Source organism: Pelophylax lessonae (assembly GCF_965119305.1).
Source record: "Pelophylax lessonae genome assembly, chromosome: 10".
Taxonomy (NCBI): domain Eukaryota; kingdom Metazoa; phylum Chordata; class Amphibia; order Anura; family Ranidae; genus Pelophylax; species Pelophylax lessonae.
The window spans coordinates 83,221,867-83,237,105 of record NC_138777.1 but is presented as its reverse complement, the minus strand read 5'-3'; the positions used below and the strand labels follow the sequence as shown (position 1 = coordinate 83,237,105).

At 40.3% G+C, this 15,239-nt stretch overlaps 1 protein-coding gene across 1 annotated transcript in view; it reads right to left on the bottom strand.

Moving 5' to 3' along the window:
- Positions 1-15,239, bottom strand: part of LOC309565958 (mucin-2-like) — a gene marked incomplete at its 3' end in the record, with an annotated part of 251,710 nt that overhangs the window by 169,207 nt on the left and 67,264 nt on the right. The window contains exon 4 of the mRNA XM_082270986.1: positions 13,290-13,548. Coding sequence (XP_082127112.1) covers positions 13,290-13,548 — 259 coding nt within the window. The remainder of the gene's footprint in view (positions 1-13,289; positions 13,549-15,239) is intronic.

Genomic DNA, 15,239 nt, shown 5'->3' with positions numbered 1-15,239 from the left:
AGCAGAAATATATGCTTGCGCTAATGAAATCATTTACACTAATATATTTCTGCTACTATCACACCTATATATGGCTAGGTGTGTATATACATATAAGTATGTGTGTATATACACCACTATACACAAGTTCAGATGTTTTGCCTGCCTCAAAAGAACCCAAAAAATGCCCAAAAAACGCTAGCGTCAAAAAACAAACGCCCAGGTGTGTTGTTGCAGGCATTTTTTGGGGGTTTTTGGAGGCAGGCAAAACATCTGAACTTGTGCACACTACCACTATACACAAGTTCAGATGTTTTTTCTGACTCCAAAGAACCCAAAAAAATGCCTGCTATTAAACCGGCAAGGTGCTGTGAAAAGCGAGAAGCCATACTCCAGATCTATAATTGTACTAATACAAACAATCTTTTTTTTTATGGTTCTGGACATGCTACAGAGCTGAAACTTCACAGATACACATTTTAGACCCCCCCAGATACAGATAAATCCAAAGTCAAAATCAAAAAATCTCTTTTTTTTTAAATTTTTTTTCAATAATTGGCTTTTTTATCAAAAATGACAATTTTTAAGAACTTTTTTTTGTGTGATTAATAGTTAATGGGGCATGACCCAGAACCCTAGGCACTTTGTAGGGGCATTTATTGGGTTTTAGGGCTTAAAAATTGTGTTTTTTGATTACCAAAGTTCGGGTCCCATTGATTTCAATGGGGTTCTGAAATCCGGGCCGAACTTTCGGGAAGTTCGGATGTTCTGGCCGAACCAAACTTTTCAAAAGTTCGATCATCCCTACTCACCAAACATTAACCAGAAAAATGTATTTTGCTCGGTTCTGAAGCGTATCCTACAAGTAGGTCGCCTTATTGTGTGCAGAGACTTTAATGCAATTTCTGACTCCTCACTAGAGACCACCAGCCTCCGTCACAAACGCTCACTAGATCTCCATCCCCTCTTACAGGAGGAAGGTCTGTTTGATGTCTGGAGAAGTGTTCACGGATCGTAGAAAGATTTTACTTTGTTCTCCTCCGCCCTGCACGTCCATTGACATGTTTCTCGTAGACAAACCCACATTTTTCCAATGATGCCAAAATCAGTAATATTTTGTGGTCCGACCATGCCCTGGTTTCTGTCACACTGGCACTTCATCATAATGCTCAGCCTACCAAACTGTGGAGGCTCAACACTGGCCTTTTACATAACCTTGTCTACGAACAACATGTCGAGTCAGAACTGACAGAATTCTTCAAGCAGAGTGTAAAATCAGTAGTTAATGCACATTCTCTCTGGGTGACTCCCAACGCCTTCAGACCCTAAATAAACGTTGCTTCTCCCCAGCTAGAAATAAAAAATTACAGGACTTACAGCACAAACTCCCACAGTGTTTTGTGTCGCAATACAACATTCTTCCTAAAAGACTAAGACTGAAATACTATGTAGCGAGACAGACTAAACCTAAGTCTAACAGAAATAGGATTGACCACCTTTTGGACGACCACAACCAGAGACTCACTAACCCATTACATATAGCTCACTGCTTTTCAGAATTCTATGCTGAGCTTTACAACCTGGAATCAGCACAATCGACACCTTCTCCTAGCCCATCGCATATTTAGTTCTTCCTCCGATCCCCCTCCCTCCCTCAAGTATCCCCTATGGACCTAGCTAACTATCTGCATAATTTACCGCCCATGAAATTCGGAAGGCAATATCTTCATTCCCTTTGCACAAAGCTCCTAGACCCGATGGTTTCTTTCTTTCGAGTACTACAAAAATTTGGAGATTTTCTTTCTCCTTATCTACAAAATGTAAATCATTTCCCTAAGGAGGCACTTGAAGCTCTGATAATCACCTTATGAAATCCTGGGAAATCTCCTGATCAGACAGCCATTTACCATCCCATCTCGTTCCTTAATACAGACATAAAGATGTATGCCAAAATCATCGCCTCCAGGTTAGAAAATAGCATTCCGAAATTAATCCACCCCGACCAAGTAGGTTTCGTAAAAGGCCGCCAAACTTCAGATGGCACAAATAGGCATCCTTAACCTGCTCCAATAGGCAGAGCTCCATTGAAAACCTTCTCTGCTCCTATCTTTAAATGCAGGGAGGAGACGTTCGATCAGGTCCACTGGCTGTACTTGAAGGATATATTACATACTTTGGGCCTCATGGGTTTTATCAATACAGTTATTAGAGATCTCTACTCCAACTCTTGAGCCAAAGTGTTTACCTCCAGTACTCTCTCGCACCCTTTTATTATCACTAATGTCACTAGACAAGGTTGCCCCTTGTCCCCTATAATATTTGTCCTAGTTATAGAGCCCCTCATTCAGGCCATTAGGACCCACCCAAATATATCGGGTATTACAATTGGCCTGGTCGACCATAAAATCAATCTGTATGCAGACAATGTTATTATTTCCCTTAAAAATCCTGTCACCTCCCTCCCTGCGGTCTCAAACCTCTTACGAGAATTTGGTCTACTTTCACTTTACAAAGTCAACATCTCTAAATCCCAGATGCTCCCTCCCTATCTCCTTATCTAAGAAGTTTCAGACTTACCTATCTGGCTTTTCCGGCTTTTTCTGGGCTCCCAAATCTCATATTAGGTACCTAGGGATACAATTGACCTCACCTAGCTCCTCTCTATTCAGCACTAATTAGGAAACTCTACTGCGGACCATTCAACTTCAAACACAGGAACTTTCCAAGTCTCAGTTCTCCTGGGCTTGTAGAGTTGCTCTTGCAAAAATCTCCGTACTTCCAACTATTCTATATCATTTTAGCACACTACCTATCCCCTTGTCTACCTCATATCTACGGAACCTCCAAGTCACCCTAAACAACTTTAAATGGGGTTGGAAAAGGGCTAATTTTCACAACAACTGTACCTTGTATAGACCTAAGTCCATCTCAGGTATGGGTGTCCCCAACCCGAAGCTTTACTATCACTCAGCAATAATGGACCAAGTCTCTACTTTGCGAGACAAACAATGGGCTTCTATGGAACAGTGCATATTCGGTTGTCATCTCGGAGGACTTCTATGTGCACTTCTCCTGGGGCTCCCTCCACCGTATTCCCACTTCAATACAATAAAAGCAGCTCTGAACTCTTGGCGTTACTCTCAATCTACACTCCTTGAAAAGACTTCTATGGATCTACAAATGTGTCCCCTCAGCACCCTGGAATTTTTCACCACTGATCTACATACTAATGACTGGTCAAAGGCAGGCATTCTCTTAGTCGGGCATCTCCTTGACAAATCCAACCTCCTTTCATATGAGGACATGAGTCAGCTTTATGGCTTCCCTCACAAAGACTTTTACAAGTACTTGTGAGTCAGATAAATCCTGGAAGACATGCTCAAACCTACTTTCCTAGCTCCACAAGGTGTTCTCTCCTTCTATAACTCCCCTACATCAAACAGAAAGGGCATCACCTATTTTTACTGACTTTTTTTGGCTTCTCCCTCATATGAGAAAACCAAGTCTATGAAAAATTGGGAGTGCCATCTCGCCTGCACCTTCAATCACTTACACTGGTTCACTGCAACCTCTAACTTACTCAAGGTCTTCCACTGAACAATGCACTGAGAATCTCACTTAAAGCTGCTCCACCGCTGGTATTTTACTCTGCTCCAGTTATGAAAAATCTTCAAGTCTACCTTGTCATTATTCTGGAGAAAATGCGGCAAATCTAGCTCTCTTCTACACGTCTGGTGACTCTGCCTAATCTTGTCACTCTATTGGGAAAAAGGGTTCCACTTTGTCTCATCTGTCCTTGGCACCAAATGTGCTCCTGATCCAGCCATGGCTCTTCTTTTACTCAACTATGTTTGGTGGCCTAAACTCCACTTAACCTTTGTAATACACTGAATGACAGCCCCCAAGAAAACCATAGCCCAGTGCTGGAAACAACCAGAATCTCTGGAGTTCACTTCCTTTCTGACTCACCTCAACCCTAAGACCCCATACAAACTCATGTTTTCTGTGATAGATGGTAAAAGCCAATATTTTATGGCACAATGGTCACTCTGGCTCCATTACCCATTATGTACAGCTCATGTGTTATGGTTTGCACGATAACCCCACTGATACTCTCTGAGATGTCACAGTCGTCTAGTTATTTTTCCTTATCTGTCTACTCCTCTTACTACGATCCAAGGGAGATGTACTCAGCTAATGTTTACTTGTTTGCCATTATGTAGACTTGCTGCAGCACTTTGTGTTAATTGTGCATCCAGTAACTGTTATGACACATTTCCCTTACAATGCCTTGATTGCTTATATTCCTAAAATTACCAATAAGCACTTTTGAAATTGAAAAAAAAAATGCAGCGGACTGTCTTATTGTGAAGGGGTACTCATTGTACTTTCCATGATTTTAAGTTCTTCACAAAAGCCTTCCATAAACTCCATATCTAAGGTTTGATCTCTATGGCTCAAAATTGATATGGTCCAGAAATATATAGACAGAATAAAGGTGAATAAAGCACCTGGTCAAGATGGCATACAGCCACCTGTCCTAAAATAATTCAGCTCTGTTATTTCAAAGCCGTTGTTTCTCATTTTTTATCAATGACTGGCATTGTAATCCTGGATTGGTGTAAGGCCAATGTGGTGCCTATATTCAAAAAGGGGTCAAAGTCTTTACCAAGTAACTATAGACCTCTTATTTGAACTTCTATATTTAGAAAGATACTTGTAAGTTTAAAAAAAGGACTCCATATATGGATTCTTGCTAGAGAAAAAAAAAAAAAAACATTTTTGGGAATAGACAGCAGGATTCATGAAAGACAGAAGTTGCCAGACAAATCTGATCTATTTTTATGAGGAGGTAAGTAAAACCTTGGACAGAGGGGTAGCTGTGGATGTAGTATACTTGGATTCTGCAAAATTGTTTGACACAGTTCCACACACATGGCTAATGTGTAAGGTAAAGTCTACAGGCTTGGAAAAATCAGTTTGTAAATGGATAGAGAACTGGCTAAAAAAAAGGACAGAATTCAGAGAGTGGTGGTTAATGATTCTTACACTGAATGGTCTAGGTTTGTTAATGGTGTACCTCAAAGTTCAGTGTTGGCACCCTTACTTTTTAACCCTTTAACTGCCAGATCCTTACAGCGTACGGACCTACAGCACTGCTTGCAGCTGACCTAATTTCTCCCTCTCCTATTAGCTCATAAACTTATAACAGAATTGTTCAGCAGACGCTGCTGAACAATTCTATACTCTGATCAGGGGATTACAACCTGCTAATCAGATTTATTATCCTAAAATATGACTGCCCCCGCCCATGCTGTCGCTTCCCTGTCCCCAGCCTCTCCACCTCCTGCCCAATCTATTTCACCTATAATCTACTCTTCCCGCTCTCCTTTTATATCCCCTCCACTGCCCTTCTTCACTTCTTCAACTCCTGCCCTGATTTCCCCCCCCACACCTGATCTGATCAGCCCCTCCCCCCCCCAAACCCAATCCCTGCAGCTACCTTTAGAAGCTGGAATCCCTCCTCTGCCACTCGCGCCAGCTTCAGGTGCTGCAGGGGCTTAGAGGGGATCTCAGCATATCCCCCCTTCCAAGCTGATCCCCCCTGTACCGGCCCATGCCCCCCGCTCTATCCATCCCTCTGGCGGCATCCCTCCCGCCACCTGCAGCTTCTGACTGGCACTCCCGCAAGCTGTCAGGCTTAGCAGGGGGCGGGGTGCGAGTAAAGCTGGGGCTGGGGGGGCTTGGTAAACATGTGTTTACCAGCCCTCTCCCTGTAGTACAGTGGACCGAGGCAGCCATCGCTACCGATAGCTCCTATGTCCACTGACAGCTGATTAGCTGATTATAGTAAACCGAGAGTTTACTATGTCAGACTGTCAGTTTATGAATGGATAAGGAGTCTCTAAACAGACTCCTTATTCATTCATGTAAAGTGCTGCAGAGAATGGGACTTTCTTAAGTCCCTTTCTCTGTCGCAAAAAAAGAGATATGGGGGGTCTGTTTAGACCTCTGATATCTCTCCAAAAAACCCTGCCCCATCCCCCCCCTAAAATATATATATAAATATATATATATATATGTATATATATATATTTGTTAGAAATTAAAAAAGTAAAAAAAAAAATATGGAGCGGACTCTGTTAAGAAGATCCTCCTGCTTAGGATCTTTCTGCTGATTTCCACTGAGAAGGCGAATGACAGGTCCCCGTCCACTCTGCTGATGCAGAACTGACACAGCCCACTATTCTCTATAGGGCGGTTGGATGGAAAAGGACTGCCTGTCCATTTCCATCCGATCTGCTAGATGGATGGAAATGGGATCCTCATCCGTCCGTTTTTAGTGGATCGGATCGGATGCAGGCAGGTGTAAACAGACGCATGTCCATTTACATCAGCCTCTCCAAAGAAAACAAAGGTTGGTCTGATTGGGCCCACTTTAAAAACGGACAGGCAGATCTGATCGGTCTGCTTGTGTAAAAGGGGCCTAAGGTCTAGTTCACACCGGGCATACACAGCGTACCTTTACAAGGATGCACAGGAGTTCCATGCATCTCTGTGCAGGCAATCCCATTGATGTCATTTGGGATGTAGCAAATGCACAAACAGAGCAGTTGCTCCCAACTTGACATCCATGTAGGTCTGCGTGCATGTCCCTGAGCTCACACCGTCTGCATTCGGGGTCATGCACCCACACCCACATGGATTTCAGATTGGGAACAGCAGCTATGCCTGTGCAGCCATTTCATCTCAATTGACATAAATGGGACTGCCTGTACAGGAATGCATGGAACACCTGTGCATCCCTGTGCAGGTAAACATGGCCCTTCACTACACTTTAGTATGCCACATTTCAAATTCTGAAAACTGTAAGTGAAAAATGGTAACCTCTGTAAATGGTTTTTATTTACAGTTTTGCGTACATTCAGTTTTTACCATTTCGCAAATATGGCGCAATTTATAAATGTACAAATATGTGATCACATTTGTTATTGATTAACTCAAAACAGTTTTAACTTTTATATTTGGTAGGAATAATGATTTTAGTGTATGTTTAGCAAAAATATTGCTTTGATAAACATTTGCGCAAATATTTCGGTGCATTAAAAATCAGTAGCACCTTCTTTTTATTCTACTGGCCATGTGCTTTTTAGAAAATATATGGTTTGGTGGGTCTTTTATAAACTCTGAAAGCTACAGTGTAAGTGAAAAAGGAAAATGTGCAAATATTTGTTATTTATTAACTCAATACAGGTTTAGCTTTTATCTTTAGAAGGAACTTAGCAATACTTTTGTAAAATTTGCTGTTTTTGTATCTGATAATAACAATTTTAATGCATTTTTAGCAAAAATATTGTTTTGGCAAACATTTGTGCAAATATTGCAGGGCCTTAAAAATCAGTAGCACCTTCTATTTATTCTACTGGCCCTTTGCTTTCAGAAAATGTATAGTTTGGGGGTCTTTTAAAAACTCTGAAAGCTGAAAGTGAAAAATGAAAACCTCCAGATTTTTAGAGAAATTTGGTTATTTATAGTTTTGTGTACGTTCAGTTTTCACCATTTTGCAAATGGTGCAATTAAAAATTTACAAATATTTGTTATTTATTAACACAATACAGGTGAGCTTTTATATTTAGTAGGAATTTAGCAGGCATTTTGTAAAATTTGCTGTGTTTGTATCTGCTATAAATGATTATAGTGTATTTTTAGCAAAATTATTTATTTGGTAGACATTTACCAATACCGTGGGACCTTAAAAATCAGTAGAACCTTCCTTTTATTCTACTGATCTTTTGCTTTCAGAAAATATATGGTTTTGGGGTCTTTAACAAACTCTGAAAGCTGTAAGGTAACAATGAAAACCTTCAGATTTTTAGAAAAATGTGGTTATTTACATTTTTGCCTACATTCAATTTTCACCATTTTGCAAAAAGGCGTAATTTAAAAATGACAAATATTTGTTATTTATTAACTCAATACAGGTTAAATTGTGAAATTTGCTGTGTTTATATCTGCTAAAAACAAATTTAGAGAACTTTTAGCGAATATATAGTTTTGATAAACATTTGTGCAAAAAATTGCATAATATATGCTTTGAGGGGTCTTAAAAAAACTCTGAAAGCTGTAAGGGAACAATGAAAATCTCTAGATTTTTTGAGAAATTTGGATATTTTCATTTTTGCATATGTTTGATTTTCACCATTTTGCAAAAAGGCACAACCTAAAATTTACAAATAGTGGTTATTTATTAATTCAATACAGGTTAGCTTTTATATTTATAAGGACTTGTGTTAAATGTGCGATGTTTTTATCTGCTAATAATGATTTTAGTGTATTTTTAGAGAAAAAAATTTTTTGATAAACATTTGCGCAAATATCATTGTGCCCTAAAAATCAGTAGCAAATATTTATATTCTACTGGTCATGTGCTTTCAGAAAATATATGGTTTGGGGGGTCTTTAACAAACTCTCAAAGCTGTAAGGGAAAAATAATATAGCAATGGAAAAATTGCAAAAATGGCCTGGCCAGCTAAGTTTAAAAGTGGAGCACAGGGCCTGGCAGCAAACGGGTTAATATATTTATAAATGATATAGGGTTGGGATTAAAAGTACCATTTCAAACTTTTCAGATGATACCAAGCTATGCAGTGGAATAACGTCCTTACAGAATGTCCAACTTACTAGCCGACCTCAATGCACTGTTTAGATGGGCGACTGTGTCACAAATGAGTTTTATGATACCTTGACACAGATACCTTGACAGAAAATGCTGTATAAAAAAAATGTTCATATTTAGCATCTTTGTTCTAGCATTTAGCAGCGTTTAGGAGCATTAGTGTAAAAGCGTTTTTACAACAAAACATTAGAAAAAAATGAAGCCGGGTGTCGAAGTTTAGGAGCTTTTAGGAGCATTTAGCAGTGCGTTAAGCATTTTTTTCTGCCAGAAAAATGCCACCAAAAACACAAACCAAACATTTTTTTTGTTCAAACCAAACATTGTTTTAATGCTGAGCTTAAAAACCACCTCTAAACTACCTAATCTGCACAGGCAAATAGAATAACATTACCTTCTACTAGAAGCATAAAAACAAATGGTAAACGCCTCTAGGGTCAGCGTTTTTTTTAAGCCAGTGTTCTTGGACCCTAAATGTTGATGAATGTAAAGTTATGCACTTGGGGGCTAAGAATAGTGATGTCGCGAACCTAAAATTCGCCGTTCGCGAACGGCAAACGCGAACATCGGCAAATGTTCGCGAACCGGCGAACCGGGCGAACCGCCATAGACTTTAATAGGCAGGCGAATTTTAAAACCCACAGGGACTCTTTCTGGCCACAATAGTAATGGAAAAGTTGTTTCAAGGGGACAAACACCTGGACTGTGGCATGCCGGAGAGGGATCACACAAAAAAAAGTTCTTAAAAATTGCAATTTTTTGATAGAGAGCCAATTATTGGAAAAATTAAAAAAAAAATAAAAATAAAAAATTTCTTTGGATTTAGCATCTGGGGGGTCTAAAAAGTGTACCTGTGAAGTTTCAGCTCTGTAGCATGTCCGAAACCAGAAAAAAATACGAATTAGGGTTAGGGCTAGGGTTAGGCTTAGGGTTAGGGTTAGGGTTAGGGCTAGGGCTAGGGCTAGGGTTAGGTTTAGGGTTAGGGTTATTTTTATGGCTAGGCTTAGAGGGTTAGTGTTAAGGTTAGAGGGTTAGGGTTATGGTTAGAGGGTTAGGGTTAGGTTTAGTGTTAGGGGCTAGGGTTAGGGTTACGGTGAGATACTTAGGGTTAGAGTTAGTAGCCCTACCCCTACCCCTCTAACTCTAACCCTCTAACCCTAAGCACTAAAAATAACCCTAACCTTAGCCCTGACCCTAACCCTAGCCCTAACCCTAACCCTAGCCCCAACCCTAATTCTATTTTTTTTTCTGGTTCTGGACATGCTACAGAGCTGAAACTTCACAGGTACACTTTTTAGACCCCCCAGACAATAAATCCAAAGAATTTTTTTTTTTTTAAGTTTTTTTTTTTTTTTTTAAGTTTTCCAATAATTGTCTCTCTATCAAAAATGACAATTTTTAAGAACTTTTTTTGTGTGATTTAGTGTCTAGGGGGTCTAAAAAGTGTACCTGTGAAGTTTCAGCTCTGTAGCATGTCCAGAACCAGAAAAAAAGATAATTTTTCAGTAGAGCAGGGATGGTGGGAACCCCTTTTACACCTATATGATCTTTTTTTCCTGGTTCTGGACATGCTGCAGAGCTGAAACTTCACAGGTACACTTTTTAGACCCCCCAAACAATAAATCCAAAGAAATGTTTTTTTTGTTAAGTTTTTTTTTTTTCCAATAATTGGCTCTCTATCAAAAATGACAATTTTTAAGAACTTTTTTTGTGTGATTTAGTTTATAGGGGGTCTAAAAAGTGTACCTGTGAAGTTTCAGCTCTGTAGCATGTCCAGAACCAGAAAAAAAAGATCATTTTTCAGTAGAGCAGGGATGGTGGGAACCCCTTTTACACCTATATGAATTTTTTTTTCTGGTTCTGGACATGCTACATATATATATATATATATATATATATATATATATTAAAAAAATACTCAAATACCAGCCCTCAAAGGGGCTTTTGGGGACAATATATATATATCACAGAACAAAAAAAAAATACACAAATACCAGCCCTCAAAAGGGCTTTTGGGGACAATATATATATATATATATATATATATATATATATATATATATCACAGAACAAAAAAAATTACACAAATACCAGCCCTCAAAAGGGCTTTTGGGGACAATAGATAGATATATATATATATATATATATATATATATATATATCACAGAACAAAAAAAATTACACAAATACCAGCCCTCAAAAGGGCTTTTGGGGACAATGGATATATATATATATATATCACAGAACAAAAAAAAATACACAAATACCAGCCCTCAAAAGGGCTTTTGGGGACAATAGATATATATATATATATATATATATATATATATATATATATATATATATATATCCAAAAAAAAACTCAAATACCAGCCCTAGGAAGGGCTTTTTGGGGTGCTGTCCTTACAGCAGGAGTGTACCAAGAACACTGGCTAACAAGACCGTGAACTGTCCCTAGCTATAACAGCAGCAGCAGCACCAGCACTTTCCCTGCTCTCAGTAACACAGAAATGATCTAAAATGGATGCTGCCCTTGCTTATTTATAGGAGGTGGGAGGGTGTGGGGGGGAGGGTATGCTGATTGGCCTGGAATGTGTCTGCTGACTGTGGTGTTCAGGGTCAAAGTTTGCCTCAATGATGATGTATAGGAGGCGGACCGAACATGCGAAGTTCGCCGGGAACTGTTCACCGGCGAACAGTTCTGTACATCTCTAGCTAAGAATATGCATGCATCATACATACTAGGGGGAGTAGAACTGGGGGAATCAATGGTGGAGAAGAATTTGGGAGTTTTGGTAGATCATAAGCCTAATAATGACATGCCAAGCTGTAGTTTCCAAAGCGAACAAAATCCTTTTTTGTATTAACCACTTGCCGACCAGTCACTGTACATTTACGTCGGCAAAGTGTCTCTCCCAGGCAGAATCACGTTAATAAATGTCATCTGCTTGGGAGGAGCTAGGGGGTGAGCGTGCGATGCCGGCGGCGCGATCCCGCCCCTGATCGTCAGCGGGGAAGCCAGTGCGGGTGCCAGGCGGCTCCGATTGCCGCCTGACTCCGGCGATCTCTCCCCGCTGACAGAGAAGGATGGACGGCTGATGTAAACACAGCCGTCCCTTCTTCTCCCTCGGATGATCACAGAGCCCATGTGATCCTGCTATATAGGATCACATGTTTCTGTGATGATCTCACAAGCCCCCCCACAGTTAGAAACTCTCCCTTAGGCTTACATTTAACCCCTTGATCACCAATAGTATTAACCCCTTCCCTTCCAGTGTCATTATTACAGTAACAGTGCATATTTTTAGCACTGATTACTGTAGTAATGTCACTGGTATTCCCAAAAATATCAAAAATGTCAGTCAGGGGTCCGATCTGTCCACTGCAATGTCGCAGTCCCGCAAAAAATCGCAGATCGCCACCATTACTAGTAAAAAATACAATAAAAATGACATAAATCTTTCCCTTAGTTAGTAGACGCGATAACTTTTGCACAAACCAATCAAAATACGCTTATTGCGATTTTTTTTACCAAAAATATGTAGCAGAAAACAAATTGGCCTAAAATGTTAAAACATTTTCATATTTAATTTTTTTTTTTTTGGGAATGTTATATAGCAGAATGTGAAAAAAATTGTTTATTTTCTTTTTTTGCAAAATTATTGCTCTTTTTTTGTTTATAGTGCAAAAAATAAAAATCACACAGGTGATCAAATACCACCAAAAGAAGGATCTATTTGTGAGAAAAAAAGGATGTCAATTTTATTTAGGTACAGTGTCACACGACCACGCAATTGTCTGCTAAAATAACGCAGCGCCGAATCGCAAAATAGAGCCTGGTCATTAAGAGGGAAAATCCTCCGGTCTGAAAGTGGTTAAGAGGTATGGACAGCTGAGAGGGAGACATCATTTTGCCCCTGTACAAATCATTAATAATACCTTATCTAGAATGTGCAGTTTAGTTTTGGGCACCAGTTCACAAAAAGGATATCAGGGAACTGGAGAAAGAGCAGAGAAGGGCAAGCAAACTGATAAGATGGAGGAGCTCAGCTATGAGCAAAGATTAGAGGAACTGAATTTATTTTTAAGGGGGGATATGATCAACATGTATAAATACATAAGTGGTCCATATAGTGAACTTGGTGTAGAGTCGTTCACTTTAAGATCATCACAGAGGACAAGGGGGCACTCTTTATATTTGGAGGAAAAGAGATTCAACCTCCAAATACTGAAAGGCTTCTTCACAGTAAGAGCTGTAAAAATGTGGAATAGACTCCCTCAAGGTCTGGTTCTGTCCAGCTCAAAAGATTGGTTTAGAAAGGGATTATTTTCTTAATGTGCATAATATAAGTGGATACTAATATTTATAGGTAAAGTTGATCCAGGGAATATCCAATTGCCTCTTGAGGGATCAGGGAGTAATGTTTCCCCCTCTGCAGCAAGTTGGATCATGCTTTATTGTTTTTTTTTGTTTTCCTTCTTCTGGATCCATTGTGGATATAGGATTGTGTGCATGCAGAGGTTTCCATTTATGTGTGTTAGTATTTTTTTTTCTGTGGGTTGAACTGAATGGACTTGTCTTTTTTTCAACAAGATATACTATGCATCTATGTAATTTTAAGTACAACACACTTACAGTATTCCATCAACCGTCACATTGTCCTTGTTGAGTTCCACCACAATTGCATTGATTCTTAAGCTTATTTTGGTGTATAAGACAGTTTGGTTATCTACAATGTGTCTGAATTGAATGGAAAATGCTTCGGGAGCGGTCTTGCAATGATAAGCAAAGTTGTAGGTACAGTTTCCATGGAAGGAGAATACCTCTTCAGTAAAAGCCATGTAGTGGAAGTCTTTCCAGTAACTGCAAGTCTTGCCATAATTTATGCCCATTGCTGAGGAAGGGAGGATGAAGAATTAGTCAACATCATTATAAAATACAAACTGATTTAATACTGGGGATGTAGTGTTTTGTACAAAGAAAAACATTTATTTTTATTACTTAGTTAAGTATGAAATGTGACATATTTAGCAGGGACATCCAGTTATATATGCTCTTTTTTTAGACTTCTTGGCTGACTTAAAGTCCATCAAGAGCCTTAAATTTTCCATCATAGAGTGAAAAGATGCATTTTCAAAGCAACTTGGCATATTAAATGCATTCCATTTTTTAATGGTAAATGCAGCTAAAAAGCAGTATTTCTCCTGCACCTTTCCAGGCAGGGCAGGAGGGGATGGAAGGGAAAGAGCAAGGCTTGTACATCTATTTCCTAAGGTTCTGCAGATAGAGCAGTATGTTGTCACTGAGCTAGACAGGGCTATTCACTGAGAAGACTTTCAGTGCCGGTGTAACGTTAGAAAACCAAACCCCATGAGAAATCCATACCCACGTGACTTCCTGTCAGGAAAAGCTGAGCAGCGTAGCAGTGCGCATGCTCACAGCCCCGGATACGTCATTGAACAGCTGAGGGCCTGACAAGTGCGCATGCTCGGAGGGTATGGTTTTATCACGGTAGTGTGCGGCGGTTACATTAAAACAGCTGGGCTGCCATATGAGTCATCTCCGCTCCTATCCCTGTCACTTCCCTGATCTCGGCTAGTAAATGTAAAAGCGGCGGCGGGTGTATGAAATCTAAATGACGGAGATCTCGGCTCCGTGATCCGCTTTTATATTTATTAGCCAAGATCAGGGAAGTGACAGGGGAAGGAGCGGAGATGACTCATGTTGCAGCCCAGCTGTTTTAATGTAACCGCCGCAAGTGTAACTTTACACACACTACCGTGATAAATCCATACCCTCCGAGCATGCGCACTTGTCAGGCCCTCACCTGTTCAATGAGTTAGGTGCTGACGTAGGTGCACCGGAAGTGACGAGGGTATGGATTTTTTACGGGTATGGTTTTTTCACGGAACACCGGCATCATAGATGTTCTCAACCTATTGCATTAGGGTGTGCCTCCAAAGGCTCAAACACACCTGCCTTTTTCTGCAGCCTCAGCTGCATGGGACAGTGAATGAATGGGAAGTGTTCTGTGCTGAGTGGATTCCTGTTTATTTGCAAACTGAAACATAGTAAACACAGTTGACTATGCTTCAGTTATGAATGTACACAGTAAGCGAGAGTGTTCACTGTGTTGAAATATACAAGGAAATATTTACTCGTCCCCTCCCCTGCTCTCCACCCTGAAACGTTCCCCGCAGCAGCCGGGGGGAGAGGAGGGAAGCCAGTAGCACTACAGGGGGGAGCGGGGAGTGTGCCAACAGAGGGGGGGGGCAGAGGGAATCGGCAACGCACATATTGATTAGGGTGTGGACACCTGGCACACCCCCTACGCTCACCTATGGCCAGCATCTAAGTAGCTAAAGCAGCAGCTAGAGTGATAACAGTGCAGTGATTTCCTCACTGAAGGAAGATGTTGTTACCCTACAAATGGAAGTACCTATTCAATGGTTCTCATGGCAGGGTCAACATGTATTTACAAAATGTTCTGGGGGGGAGGGGCAGCCAGGTATGTGCAGCCTTGATCACATATATGATTTTATACGAGACCAAGTGCTGGTTCACACAGGAATGGACAGCTGCCTG